This window comes from Pseudorasbora parva, chromosome 4, assembly GCF_024679245.1.
Source record: "Pseudorasbora parva isolate DD20220531a chromosome 4, ASM2467924v1, whole genome shotgun sequence".
In the NCBI taxonomy this organism is placed as follows: domain Eukaryota; kingdom Metazoa; phylum Chordata; class Actinopteri; order Cypriniformes; family Gobionidae; genus Pseudorasbora; species Pseudorasbora parva.
This window is the reverse complement of record NC_090175.1, coordinates 8,708,874-8,722,486: the sequence shown is the minus strand read 5'-3', so window position 1 is coordinate 8,722,486 and position 13,613 is coordinate 8,708,874. Positions and strand designations below refer to the sequence as shown.

At 37.6% G+C, this 13,613-nt stretch overlaps 1 protein-coding gene across 1 annotated transcript; it reads left to right on the top strand.

The window, feature by feature from the left end:
* The first annotated feature begins 587 nt into the window (after nucleotides 1-587).
* On the top strand, nucleotides 588-9,585 carry LOC137072814 (cell death-inducing p53-target protein 1 homolog). Its single transcript, XM_067440764.1, has 8 exons — nucleotides 588-771; nucleotides 1,485-1,546; nucleotides 2,918-2,982; nucleotides 6,770-6,823; nucleotides 6,994-7,185; nucleotides 8,680-8,808; nucleotides 8,966-9,110; nucleotides 9,190-9,585. The coding sequence occupies exons 1-8, from the start codon at nucleotides 721-723 to the stop codon at nucleotides 9,293-9,295; spliced, it is 804 nt and encodes a 267-aa protein (XP_067296865.1). The 5' UTR covers nucleotides 588-720; the 3' UTR covers nucleotides 9,296-9,585.
* Nucleotides 9,586-13,613: the final 4,028 nt, after the last annotated feature.

Here is a 13,613-nt window from a genome sequence, read left to right as displayed (position 1 = left end):
GTGAGTTTCAAAACCACAACCTTAAAGATGGAAAAGCCAAGAGAAAACATGATCAGGTATTTTTGCTAGTTATTAACAATCATCACCTAGTGGCCTGACACACTTATCCAGTGTCTAAACTTTAATCGTATGGGTGATATTATTCATTTTATGTTTTTGATTATTGTAGCATCAAGGGCCAGCAGTGTTTTAATCAAATAATCTGATTTTGAACTCCTGTGACAACTCACTAAAACATCAAGAATCAACACATGAGTCTCAACAACAGTGACATGCTTCATGCAGCAGTGCATTCTGGGAATCATGGATGAGTTTTATATGATGCACCCAGAATGCACTGCAGAAGAACACAAGTCAGTGGTGTTGAGAGTTGCATTGCCATAATAATTTGGCCAGTGTTGCTCAGATCTGTCCATATCTCCTGCATCCAAAACACTGATTATGAAAACTGATTACTTAACTAATCTACCCAGATCTTAATATTTGGCCTTGTTAGGAGATTAAACTATATTTGCTTCACATTAAAACAAGTAATATATAGATTGGTGCATTGTTGTTATTAGATAATGTCTTTGCATTGAAATGAGCTCAAATAAATAATACAGATAAAAGGTGTGGATAACTGGAGCAGCCCATCCACAATGGGTTCCAGTGTTTCTATCTTGTGCTTTGATCCTTTTACAGATCTGTCAGCTTCATTTTGCCCCCAACCATCTCTATATGGGTCTCCATCATCCACAGTCCATCTCACTGAGGTCCTGGTCAATGCAGGTGAGTGTCCAGCACCAAAGACTCGTTATTTCTGTTTTTATTCATTTCATGAGACTTTCTCTTTGTGTATTAAAACTAGAAAGTAACTGAAAGATGATGAATGAATCATAATTAAAGAAAGAAAAAAAACATATTAAGAGCATCGATGTGCTACTTTTCTTAAACATTAGGTGGCACACTAGCTTCTAACCAGCAACTTCAGCTGTCCTCACGGGCCAACAGGGGTTGCTCAATCTGCACTCAATTATTGTACTTCACTTTCAAAAGATGTATTATATATATAAATAGATATAGAAATATCATTATACCAGCCCTTTGAATGAAATATTCAGATCATGGTCCTGTATGATAGCAGAATGAAACACCAAACCCACAAAGAAAACTAAATCCTCGATGTCTGCATTATACACTATAAACTCTCCTACTTCCAAATTCAACACAAAAAAATGGGGTTAGCTGCTTCATTGCAATGCATACACCCACAATCCTATTATCGGTGTGTTTATGCCAAGAATTTAAGAGAATATAAAGGTTGAGAGTCTGAGACTGAGCAAAAATGCACAAGCTGACAGACGTAAGCAGAACTATTTTGCATGATATGATGAGGAACTTCTGAAAACACATTGGCATCATCCTCCCAACCTAAAATTCAGCTCCACCCCTCATATCGGCCATATCAGGGCTTATTCTCACAGTCTCATATACTATTCCAGTGTCTTTATAGGACAGAGCATCAGAATTTTCTCAGCTCTCTGTCGACTTCAGAAACACACAGGTATGTCTCATATATTATATGGTTTTGATTAAAAAAGATGGGAATCATGTTCTTTACTTTAGTTTCCACAGTCACACTCCAAAAAAGGGCTACATTTAAGATTTGTTTTTGAATTGCAAATACATTTTATATGACTTTTTCAGAGTTTTAACATAAACTAATTTAAACTTAATGTAAATGTATAATTTATTTAATTGTGTTTTAAACACACAAGCGGGGTTTTTTTAATCAATAAATCCAATTTGTTTAATTTATTTTAGCTAATTAAATATGTCTTGTTCCACAGCTAGCCATATTCTACATTTAATTGCAGAATTTAGGCCTTTTTCTGTGTGCAGACTGATGATAGGATACAAATAGCTGTTTTATGAATAATTTAAAAAACATTAAAGCCCTTACTTTTAGAATGTTCAAATGTAATAATTTGGCTTGTTTGACACAGAATCCACATTCAGTTGATTTTGAACATGAACTTCACGGGGGCAATTCCAAAAATCAGGTTGTGTGACATTCCTGAGTATGTTTATGGGAAAGTAAGTGGATAACCTTTACTTTCGGTTCTAAAAACCAAAGGTACATTTTTAGGGTATGCAGCAACTCACTGTTATTTTAGTATAACCAGTCTTTCTTTTTTATATAATTAGCATCAAACAAACAAAATAGTTCTTATTCACATTGATTAAAGATGATTAAACCCAAAGATGGATTGGAAAAAAAATGATTGCAAAACCACCAGATACTGTAGGTGGCGATATGCACCAAGTATGTACACTTATTTGCTCTGTTGAGAGACTCTTGTGTGTTAACCGTGAACATACACTTTTGAAACCAGCATCCCTCGAGTAAGCAAAGTTTGGGTTAATCATCCGAGAGTTCAGGGTATGCTTGACGGTGAGATAACCTTGATTTCTGGAATACCCCCTGACAGATAATGTTGGCACGGATCAGATCTCAGTGTACAGAGTATCACATATGGGTGTAAATAAAAATAGATGTTTAGGTATTAAAAGATAAAATGATAGTTACACTCTTCAAAATGATGAAAAAGTATTTTTTGACACTTGCCAGTGGATTAATTTGATGCTTATTGTTCAATAAATCCCTCCTTTGATTACCACATTTATCAAAGAGGTCCATGATATGTGGCGGAAGCTATGCATTGACATTCCTGTTCATCTCCATCGCTTATTGTTACTCCTCGCTGACAAATATGATTGAATCTGCAATTTTCTAAACCCTTCTTTAACATCTGTCCTGATTTTCAACACCAAAAGCAGTGTGTGTGTGTTTTGTTATTTGTATTGCTGCTTTGCTAGTGTTGAATGTAGACCTGCCCCACCATTCAATCACTTATATTTGACTCCTTCACAGATCGCTGATAATGGAAACAGAACCATATCCCCCTCCATATCCTGGATCACCAGGTACATGCACAGGTAGGGCTCAACCTGGCCAGAGCACATGCCCTTTTTGCCCTTAATCGCCAAAATGTGTCTTTTTTTAGGTGGTTGTGTTTTTTCTCCTTCAATAATGCTATTAGTCACTCTTTACATCTGTCTGTCTGGTTTACAAATATTTAGCCAATGAAAGGTATTGAAAAGTGCTTAAAGGGTGTGTTCACACTTGTAGTTCGGTTAGTTCGGTCCGGACCAAAAAACAAAAACAAAACATAAAGTCCTGGTCCGCTTAGCGTTCACACGGGCATTTTTAACAGCGAACCTAAAGTTACCGAACCAAAGACATAGGGAGACGGTAACAACCTGATTGGTCAGCTTGACGTAGGAGCTCGCTTACCGAACATTCAAAGCACCAGGGTTCGGATGGCAGCGTTCACATATGTTCAAATGAACCGCACTAACCGAGCAACCGCACCAGGGTTCGTTTTAATCAAACCAAACATGACAAGTGTGAACGCACCCTTAGTCTCAGTCTCTTTAGGGTGCGTTCACATTTGTCATGTTTGGTTCGATTAAAACGAACCCTGGTGCGGTAGCCGATCACTGAATTATTGCGAAATCTCAGTCGGATGCATAGTAAGGTGTTGAAGTTCTTTCCATTACACACATTCAACACTCAACCAAAAAATGTAGAATGACTTACAGTAAAAGGAGACTGGCTTACAGTAAAAGGAAACTGAATGATTAAATCAATGGAGTTCATACTGTCTGCAAGTAGAACTGAAGTATGAGAAGTAATGCAGTATTTTGAAAGGCATTGCGCATTGATTGGCTGTTTATATTGGATGGAGAACGAGTGCTAGTGTTTGGACACATTGATTCCATTTTGAATCAGGTTTGCCATGTTAATGAACTATTTGTGAGATGTAGGTGTGTTTCTGTTTTAAGAATTGAGGGAAAAGTACTTTAATTATTGGCAAACATTTGTTAGCAAAAGTGAAAAACTGTAACAGTTTATTGGTATTGCAGATTTACCATGGTAACTGTAGTTTTTGTAGCCATAGCCCAAAATACCACTTTATTTTCACTTTGTGTTCATTTCTATATATTTTTTTTTTACTGTGGCTCATACCAACTAACAAACTATAAACTAGTTACTTTTAATCGGTGTTGGTGATATTCCTAAAATGTAAGTGTATGTTAAGTAAAGTGTGTGTGTGTGTGTGTGTGTGTGTGTGTGCGAGCGTGCGTGTGTGTGTGCGAGCGTGCGTGCGAGGGCGTGCGTGTGTGCGTGCGTTTGCTTAAAGTTCCTAAAAAAGGTAGGTTGTGGCTTAATTACCATGGAGAAATGTGGGTCACACGGCCAGAGCAGTTAAAAGCCACTTGTCTATCAAACCCAAACACACCATCACTCTGATTCTCAATTCAGGAAATGACTGGATTTTCAACATTCCTGTAATGTTTATGGTAATGCTGTACGTTAAAGAACCAGCAGTCCTGCAGCATTCCAAAACACCGTCAACACTTTTTAAGAGAAGAGATAAAATAACTGATAATGACATGCTTTTTCTGTCTGACTGCGGCACTTGCCTTTAAAAAATATATAATGTAACACTTTACAATAAGGCTGTATTAGTTAAGTAAGGGATAATGTCCACCCAGCCGGTTGTTATCGCAGAATAAACCCCTTCAGAGTGATCAGGACCCCGACACGAAGCGGAGCATCACTCTGAAGGGGTTTATTCTGCGATAACAACCGGCTGGGCGGACATTATCCCGCTTATTACACCGCTCAAATAAATAATTATTAGACACAAAATTGTCTTGAGATTAAATATTTTATCAGCTCTTACGCAAAGCTTCCGCGAAGGAAAACAGTTCCAACCAGCTTTAAGCCTTTATCTATTGCTGCTAAATGTTGAAAATGAATGCTGAAAGGGTTAGTTCACCCAAAAATGAAACCAAGCCTATGATTTACTCACCCTCAAGTTATCATAGGTGTAGATGACATTCTTCTTTCAGACAAATACAATCTGAGTTATATTTAAAAAGTCCAGGCTAACGTTAATCCCAGCAGTAGTTGTAGTTGTGTTTGAAGTCCATAAAACTGCAGCTGTCCGTCAAATAACGTGCTCCACACGGCTCCGATGGGTTAATAGAGCCTTCTGATTCAAATCGATGCGTTTGTGTAAGAAAAATATCCATATTTAAAACGTTATAAAGGAAACCTGCCTTGAAGTCTTCCATTGTAACCCACGGCTGTTTAAGCCACAAGATGGCGCCAGCGTTAAGCACAGAAGTAGTGCCGGTCAAGATAACTCGCAGTACCCGGATGAGCGGGTGTTATCTGGAAATAACATACCACTGGAATGCGCGATTGACCAATCAGAATCAAGTATTTCACAGAGCCGTGTAATAACATTAGTTAATGCATTAGTCTAACCATGAACAACACCTCTGTTCAGCATTGGTTAATCTTCGTTAACGTTAGTTAGTAAAAAAAATCCAGCTGTTCGTGGCTTGTTCATGTTAGTTCACAGTGCATTAACTAATGTTAACGAGATTTTAATAATGCATTAGTAAATGTTGAAATTGTAAGGGTGGATCGCCTACAGTGGTTCTGACTGCAGGGTTGCCGAACGACTAAAGAAACGTTATCAGCGTGATGGTAGAAAACTGTACATTTCTTGTCTATAACCACCCACTGCAACTTATACCAACGACGGAAATAAGCGCAGTTACAATAGCAAAATATGTGGGAGAGCGCTGCTTTAATGTGACTATATTGTATTGCAATAGGGAGCACTTCAAAGTCAATACCAAACCAAAGCTAGTTAGCAAATCATTTATAATTGAAAGAATTTAATGACAAAATCCGGTTATGGTTACACTTAAAATAGTTACAAAATAGATGAATGAGATGATAAAAACTTATACCATTAATCGTACCCAGCATGTGTAGAATGTTACCTGAGAGATAGGGAGAGATAGAAAGAGAGAGAAAAGGAGAGAGCAAAGAGAAGAGCCAAAGAAGGCCCCTAGAAGCGACAGCCAAAGCAAAAGACCGCATCAGAGGTCAAAAAGACCCCCGAGCAAAAGTTGCAATCTTCTTGACCAAAAAACCTTGACCATGTGACTGAAACCCTGAGACATTCAAACTGACCAATCAGACCAGACTTCCCACACTGTACTACAGGTGTGGCACCATTTGGCCTACAGGCCCTCAACATCTCTTTGTCTTTAGGAATCCCAAACAGCCCCGCTGATAAGAGAGAGGGGGTGGAACAGTAAAACAAATGTCTTTGTTCAAAGTCAAATATCTTTGATTATTTTGGATTCTTTCAAAATTAACCTTTACAAAGATGAATAAATGCTTTATACGTGCAGTTCATTATTAGTTCATGTTAACTATGTAGTTAACTAATGAACCTTATTGTAAAGTGTTACCAAATATATAATAAATATACACACATAATATTTGCATATTTAGCAGATACAACATAAGCACTTAATGAAAGAGAAGTGATGCGATACAAAGCGCAGACTTTTGGAGGGGTTTAAAGGGTTAATTTGAATGGGAAAAAAGTGAATAAATGATTTTTGTTTTCCTGGTCAAAATTACAGCGTTTTTGGCATTTATATTGTTTACATAAATATAAAAAAATCTTGCTAGAAGAGGCTGCCTTTATTATATGCCATGTGAGATGACCAAACCTACATTTTGTAGACTTTTTAATCTCATAATTGCAACATTTAAAATCTCATGGTTTGCCAGAGCAAGGTTTATTTTCTAATGGGATAAGTATGATGGTTTTCTGTTTTCCAGCTCCAGTGAACACACAAGGGATTCCCATGGCCAACATCCCTATGACTGCCCAAGGTGAGCAGTAAAGATCACCCAGACGCTGCATTCAAGCACTAGCAAGTAGTTAACAAGTACAATTGCTTCTGTATACAATTGTATGTTTGAGGGTTATGATCATATTATTATTATTATTATTATTAATTTTCATCTGTATTACCTCTCTTTCTATGCACTCGTAACACTAGTTGGTTATCCACCACAAATGATGGGAGCACAATTTCCCCAGCCCCACTATATCTACCAGATGCAGCCGCCACAGCCGCAGATTGTCTACCTTCCTCAACCGGTGGATCAAAACCCAAGAAAGGATAGTGAACCAAAAAAGGCTGGCAGCCCAAAAAAAAAAGTGCCAGCAAAGAAAAAACAACAAAACAATGGTAATTCTACATGTTTTTCTGAAGTGAAGTTACCACAAACACTTAAGGTTATCTATGAGCTAGTGTGCTCCAAAAAAATGACAAAATGTACATTTAGAAGATATATAAGCGTTCAAAACTTACAGTCTCTTATTTCCGTCCAATATGGATCAATGATTTTGATGATATCACTCTGCACTTCAGCTTCTCTTCAGAATTTCTGTCCAATCAAATGCTCTCTAGAATGTGAAGCCCCGCCCCCTACATTATAAACAGACACTGAAGCTCCGGCTGAAATCGGTCATATGTTCACTCATTTACTCTTTTCCACATGGTGAATGGCACATAGTGCAGTAAATAGGGGTCAGGGAATGATTCAGACAGTGTAAATATGCTTTCAGTTGGGATGGCCAACTGCTGCAGCTTCAGCCCACGATAGCACAGCAAAACATATCGGACCCATTTGAATTCTGCACAGAATGCTTTATTTTAAAGCGTTATGCAGGAGATTATGAGGAGAAACAGATAAAACCGGTACCATGCATCAACATAAATTACACATTGCTCGTTTCAAAGCACTTTAGTGGGCCTTTGGGACAGCGGTCCAAGATGGCACCCTGAGCAATCCCAGACATGTTTTATACTATCTGTGATGAAACTTGAGAGGATATATTGAGAACTGTGTTAACAACAACAATAGGAGGACCTGAAAAGAGAAAAGGTGTAAAGAAGTCAGGGAAACCCAGCTATTGACTCCAACGAAACCCAGCTATAGACTCCAACGAATCCAACGTCAGTCAGACGTCATATTTTGGTTGAAAATGAAAGTCGGGTTGAAGTCTAAACCAAACGTTTGTTTGATGTCAAGCTCTCATGTCAGACAGACACTGACTTTTGGTTGGATTAAAAACTGCACTGCAAAACAATATTGAAATGCATGGCAGCTCTGAAGATCTGATCAGAGGATTAAACTCCACAAACAGCATTAGCAGCTTCACACATTACTAACCAGACTGACTGTATTTCTGTCAGACGACTACAGAAGCTCTTATCGAGAATGAACAGAGGTTTAGATGTGTATGTTTTATTGAAGATAGTTTGGTTTGAAGTCACCATTATGGTGATCAGTGTTTGCTTTAGATGGGTATTTCAACTTGACTGTTTAACAATAGTTTTTCTCTGGCTGCTGTTACTGTGTTCATGTCAGTAAGAGACAATGTGATCAGATGATAGTGTCTCCTTGATAATAAAGATATATAAACGTCATATATTGGGCTATTTTACTCATATGTAGCCGGGTGTTGAAGGATAATCTGCACGATTATCACAAACAAAATGATGAGATTAATTCCACAGCTTCCTGATACTTTGTAATTCTATGGCCTGTAAACTTTGGAGAACGTATTAAGTATGCTTTATATTCTTATATTTTCTTCTGATATTACCTTTAAAAACAATGAAAACATCATGTTGTGGTTCATTTGGAGATCATGGTTTTCTGTTTTCCAACTACAGTGGAAAAACAAGAGACTGCTGTGTCCGTCGTCACTGTCCAGCAGACTGCTGCCCCGGCCGCAGCCCCAGCCCCAGCCCCGGCCCCAGCCCCAGCCCCAGCCCCAGCCCCAGCCCCGGCCCCAGCCCAGGGTAAGCAGTAAAGCCCTAGATTACCCAGACCCTGCATTCAAGTACTAGAAGCTTTCAGCAAGGACACTATGCTTCTGTATAGAATAGCATGGTAGAGGTTTATAATCAAATGATTATTCATTTTCATCAGTATTACCTCTTTTTTATGCATTTGTAGAAGAAGAAGTAATTTTTCAACCACGTCTGGCTGATGTCCCTGCGGCAATGAAATGTCCATACTGCAAAAAGAAGATCGTCACACAGACGACATTTAACAATGGCATGCTGGTGTGGGTCCTCTGTGCAGTCCTAGGCTTTTTTGGGTAAGGAACAACATTCATCACATTTCAGATTGGTCAAATATATATATATGAAAATAAATCACTACGTTTTTCAATCCAGGATCTGGCCGTGTTGTTTGATTCCCTTCTGTCTGGATTCCTGCAAGGATGTAGAGCATGTCTGCCCAAACTGCAAAAACGTCCTCCATGTGTACAAACGCGCATAGCTTGTTCTAAAGCAAGAGCAAAAGATATACTTTGGAGTGTCTGAAATGGCATCATCATCATCATCATCATCATCATCATCACTGTCATCAACACCATGATTTGAAAAGAATCTATGGGTTTCTTTTTCGTTCTTTTTGCAAATATATCTTGATACAGACTATGACTAATCTGTTTCTTATTCTAAAATTTTTAATGAACTCTGCACTGGTCAATGTAATGTAACAAGCAAACGAAATTTTTGCAAAACACAATTTTATTTCCAGCTTTTATTTAATTGAATAAATGGTTCTCAAGCTAATGGTATGCAAACCCTGTTTTTTATTATTATCTGATAATATAGCATTGGCGTTGGAACCATTGTATGTGGGAGGGCCAAGACCCATCCACTTTCAAAGAGCAATGATATTGGACCCACTCTCTAAATCATTGCGTCTGTATCCTGGAGCCCCCCAATACTGCACATTTTGTCTCCTTTGTCTGACACACCCTTTTCAGGGGTGCAGCAGGGGTGCAGCAGGGGTGATACCAAAGCTGCTCTTTTGGGGCCACTGTCTTGCATAGTTTAGCTCCAAGCTTAATTAAACAATTTTTTTCCCACTTTTTTTATTATAAAATAATATCTGCTCAAAAAATTAAAATGAACTCTAAATCACTGTTAAAGTTATTTAGGGGATTAATTGAGTGAGTGATGATGACTGACCATTAGTGATGAACACCTGCTATTAACAAGACAGACACAATGACGGAAAGAGTCACAATTGTAGGTCACCATTATGGTGATCAGTGTTAGCTTTAGTTGGGCTCTTGACCTCTTAAATATTAGTTTTCTTTGGCTGCGTTAACTGTGATTCTAAAGCACATTTGTCATAGTAAAAAAAAAAGAGAAAATCTGTCATGCTTACGGAGTTTTTGCACTGCTTTTGACCATTTTTTAAGGACTAAATATTTTACAGCAACAGCAGCTAACATTTGTTTAGAATTTCTCTCAAACTACGCCTCCATTTTAGTTGGGTGTGCGCACTTTATTGCTCAGATCAGACAGAATGTGCTTTTCAGGTTTCATGCACCACACTGCTTTTTTTGGTTGATGTTTTTTAATTGTGAAATTTAATTTAGTTTTTTTTAATGTTGCTAGGCAACTCCTAAATCAGCGATGCTGTCAGTTTAATCAAGATAACCGTCACCACAAAAAAAGGTAGCCGCTCCATTCAATCTATTGGACAGTGGGGGAAAAACACAATGACGTTGGGCGGTTTTCTGCTCAGAGTTGATTTTTTTTCACCTTCATGCACTCAGTGCACTTCTGGAAAAACGTGAGGGACAGCAGGCGGTTAAAACACAAGGAGCCTGGGGCGCACAAAGAGTGTGTATAACACTCACTGCCAACAGAATACTTTTTTAAAATTATGATACTGATGACAGAATGATGCATCATAGTTGAAAATCCTGTCATCCATGACATTTCAACTATGCTCAGTAAAGATGTTTACCAGTAATGTATGTTTCTCTACGCTGCATACTCTTTCTAACCATGGAGACATGTTTCCATAACCCAATCATTTTGTTTGACAGAACTAGCAAAACGACTTATTGTGCTATACACTGTTTTACATTTGGTTTCATGTCTCTAGGTCAAACAGTTAATGAGTTTAGATTTACAGGGATAAATGAGTCTGTATGAAATCACAAGGTGTACTACACCCCAAACCTCAAAACTCTCTCTATTGGTCAACCAGTCACAGAGTTTTGCAATTCGAATATTAATTATATTTACAAAAAAAACAAACAAATCGAATATAAATTCCAGAGCCATCAAAGGGATATTTTAACAATATTTTACATGTCATAATGAGAAAGGGTTAAATTAATTGATTTATAGGGCTGATAAATAGGGCTATTTATAGGAGTAATTTGCTTTGTGCTGTACAAAGAAATCCTACTCATGCATTTCCAAGTTTGTCTTGAGTATGAGTCTATGATAGGCGTTTTCACCAATGTCAAATATAAAATTAACTTAACCGCAGGGTTGCCAGGTTCCAGAAAAATTTCAAAACATTCACACCTCTATCTCAAAACCCATCCAGAGGAAACATAAACTAGCTCAGTTTCCCTTTCCCTCCAATCACAGTTGGAAGCTGATTCCCAAAAGGCCCTACAATAAAAGATTTTATTTAATTTATGCTATGTTTTAAATCTCATTCAGGTGATTTTAGCTATACAAGTTTATCAGAATTGAAACAAGCTTTATTGCCAAGTATGCTTACACATACAAGGAATGTGTCTTGATGACAGATGTCTCCAGTGCACAGAATGAATGACAGCAACAAGACAGATAATGAAAACAAATGGTAGGTGGTGTAGATGAAACTCACGAAGGCAAAGGAGAACTTGGAACAGGAAACTTTTAATAGCAACAAGTCAGGAACATACAAACACACCACTTGACATGAACGTCGCCAGGGGCAATAATCATTTAAAATAATAATAAATATAAAAGTTTATTTGAAAATAATATTTTAATGTTGTGTAAAATGTGCGTATAATTCTATAGACAGTTATAGATACTATAGTATAAACAGTCACTTGATTGAGAGCTTTATTCGTGAATCGTGATGGAATAATTACTTTATATAGTTGTATTGGAGGTTTACACACATTGTGCAGTTAATCTCCATCGTGCATTAATGTGAGTGATGACGGATATTATGGGATGGCTGGATGCAGCTCAAGAGATGCAGATAATTTGATCTTGTCACATAACAAATCTGCTTCAAATTGAATTAAAAATGAAATTACAACATTAAAATAAAAATGTAAAGTGTGTACAAATATTATAAAATTGTGAATATAATAATTGGGAATCATGTTGTTTAAAACAGTGCACATTTAATTTATCTAACTTTTATGTTGGTTTGTTCGTTTGTTTCCTTTTAAAGGTCCAGAAATTAGTTTTTTCTTCTTCTTTTTTTCTTTGACAAGTTTTTTTGCCAGGTGGCTTTTTTAATTATATGATGTCATTACGTTGTCTTGACGCCAGCCAATCGCTGCATTGCTGATCGTGGTTTCGAGTATCGATGCATCTGGAAAACAGGCACGAGCAGTGATCTCAGATAACTTAATCCAGATATTTTAATCCAATTCGCAAATTCGTTTGAAGAACCAAATTAGCCAGAGATCAGTTATCAGGATTAGAAGATCTGGGATCTGTCAAATCATCTCGGATGTATTAAGCGAGGTACGAAGAACGGGCCCCAGAGGGTGAACATGTAACATGTTGATGATTTATTGAAAATGTTGTTTTAAATCACCATGATGGAGATCAGCGTTTGCTTTTGTTGGACTCTTGACCCTTGACTTAAAGCTCCACTGTGTGATATTTTCCCCATCTAGCAGTGTAAAGGTTTATGACCATCCAGTGAATAATAGTTTCTGTTCCTCTCAATTCTGAATTCGTTTTAACTCCTACGGTGGCCGATTTAGTCCAAGATTAACATGACAATCCCCCTCTTCACATTCGACACGGTGCCATCGAGTGTTAAAACGCGAAAGGCGAAGCTTGAATTTACGGGTATGTCCCTCTTTGGCTAATGTACTTTCAAGATGGAGGGCCAACATGGCGCCCAGCACTCGAACCCCTCACCCGTATGTGTTTTCAATGGCATATTATAAACTTACGAGAATACTTTATTACTTGAAAGAAGTAAATATACATTAATGAGGACATATATTTTTGAAACATTGTGTTTAAAAATAAATATAAAAAATATACACAATGTACAAAATAAACAAGACTACACATCTGGGCTGCCATGTAATCAAATGTTGCTGAAGGTCATCTTAATTTGAAGGATTCTTGGAAGGCAGCCTTTGTGTCCTTCATTCATCCTGTTTTTAAGGAGGCATCGGATGTATCCTTCACAGCCTTAAATCATCCACAATCCTTTAAATTCACAAAAATAATCTGATAGAAAATGAGTCGGTACTGAGCTTGTCTGAGTCTATTATGAAATGTAAGACAATGTTTTCAGACATGAAAGCATTGATGTTATCTTTTGTTTAGCAGCACATTTATTAACACTAAACTGACAGTAATTAGTCAGTCAGTAACTGGGAGACCGCAGTCGGCTGTCATTCACTGCATTCATGGAAAGCCAGTTAATATAAAGATTTGTAATAAAGTATTTTTCCAAAATGAAGTTCTAGCTCTAACCCGTGAATGTGGGTGCGGGAACATGTTTGAGGAATCATGCGCTCTTAGACCGTCTCATTCTAGTGTTTAATTTCTGAGGAGGACTATAGTCTACACGCCTCAGAAGG

What these genes read in the sequence shown, in the direction of transcription:
- LOC137072814 (XM_067440764.1), top strand. Translation starts at nt 721, where the DNA reads ATGGGTCTCCATCATCCACAGTCCATCTCACTGAGGTCCTGGTCAATG. An exon ending in CATCCCTATGACTGCCCAAG is followed by an intron (nt 6,824 to 6,993) that starts GTGAGCAGTAAA and finishes TCGTAACACTAG; the next exon opens with TTGGTTATCCACCACAAATG. An exon ending in AGCCCCGGCCCCAGCCCAGG is followed by an intron (nt 8,809 to 8,965) that starts GTAAGCAGTAAA and finishes ATGCATTTGTAG; the next exon opens with AAGAAGAAGTAATTTTTCAA.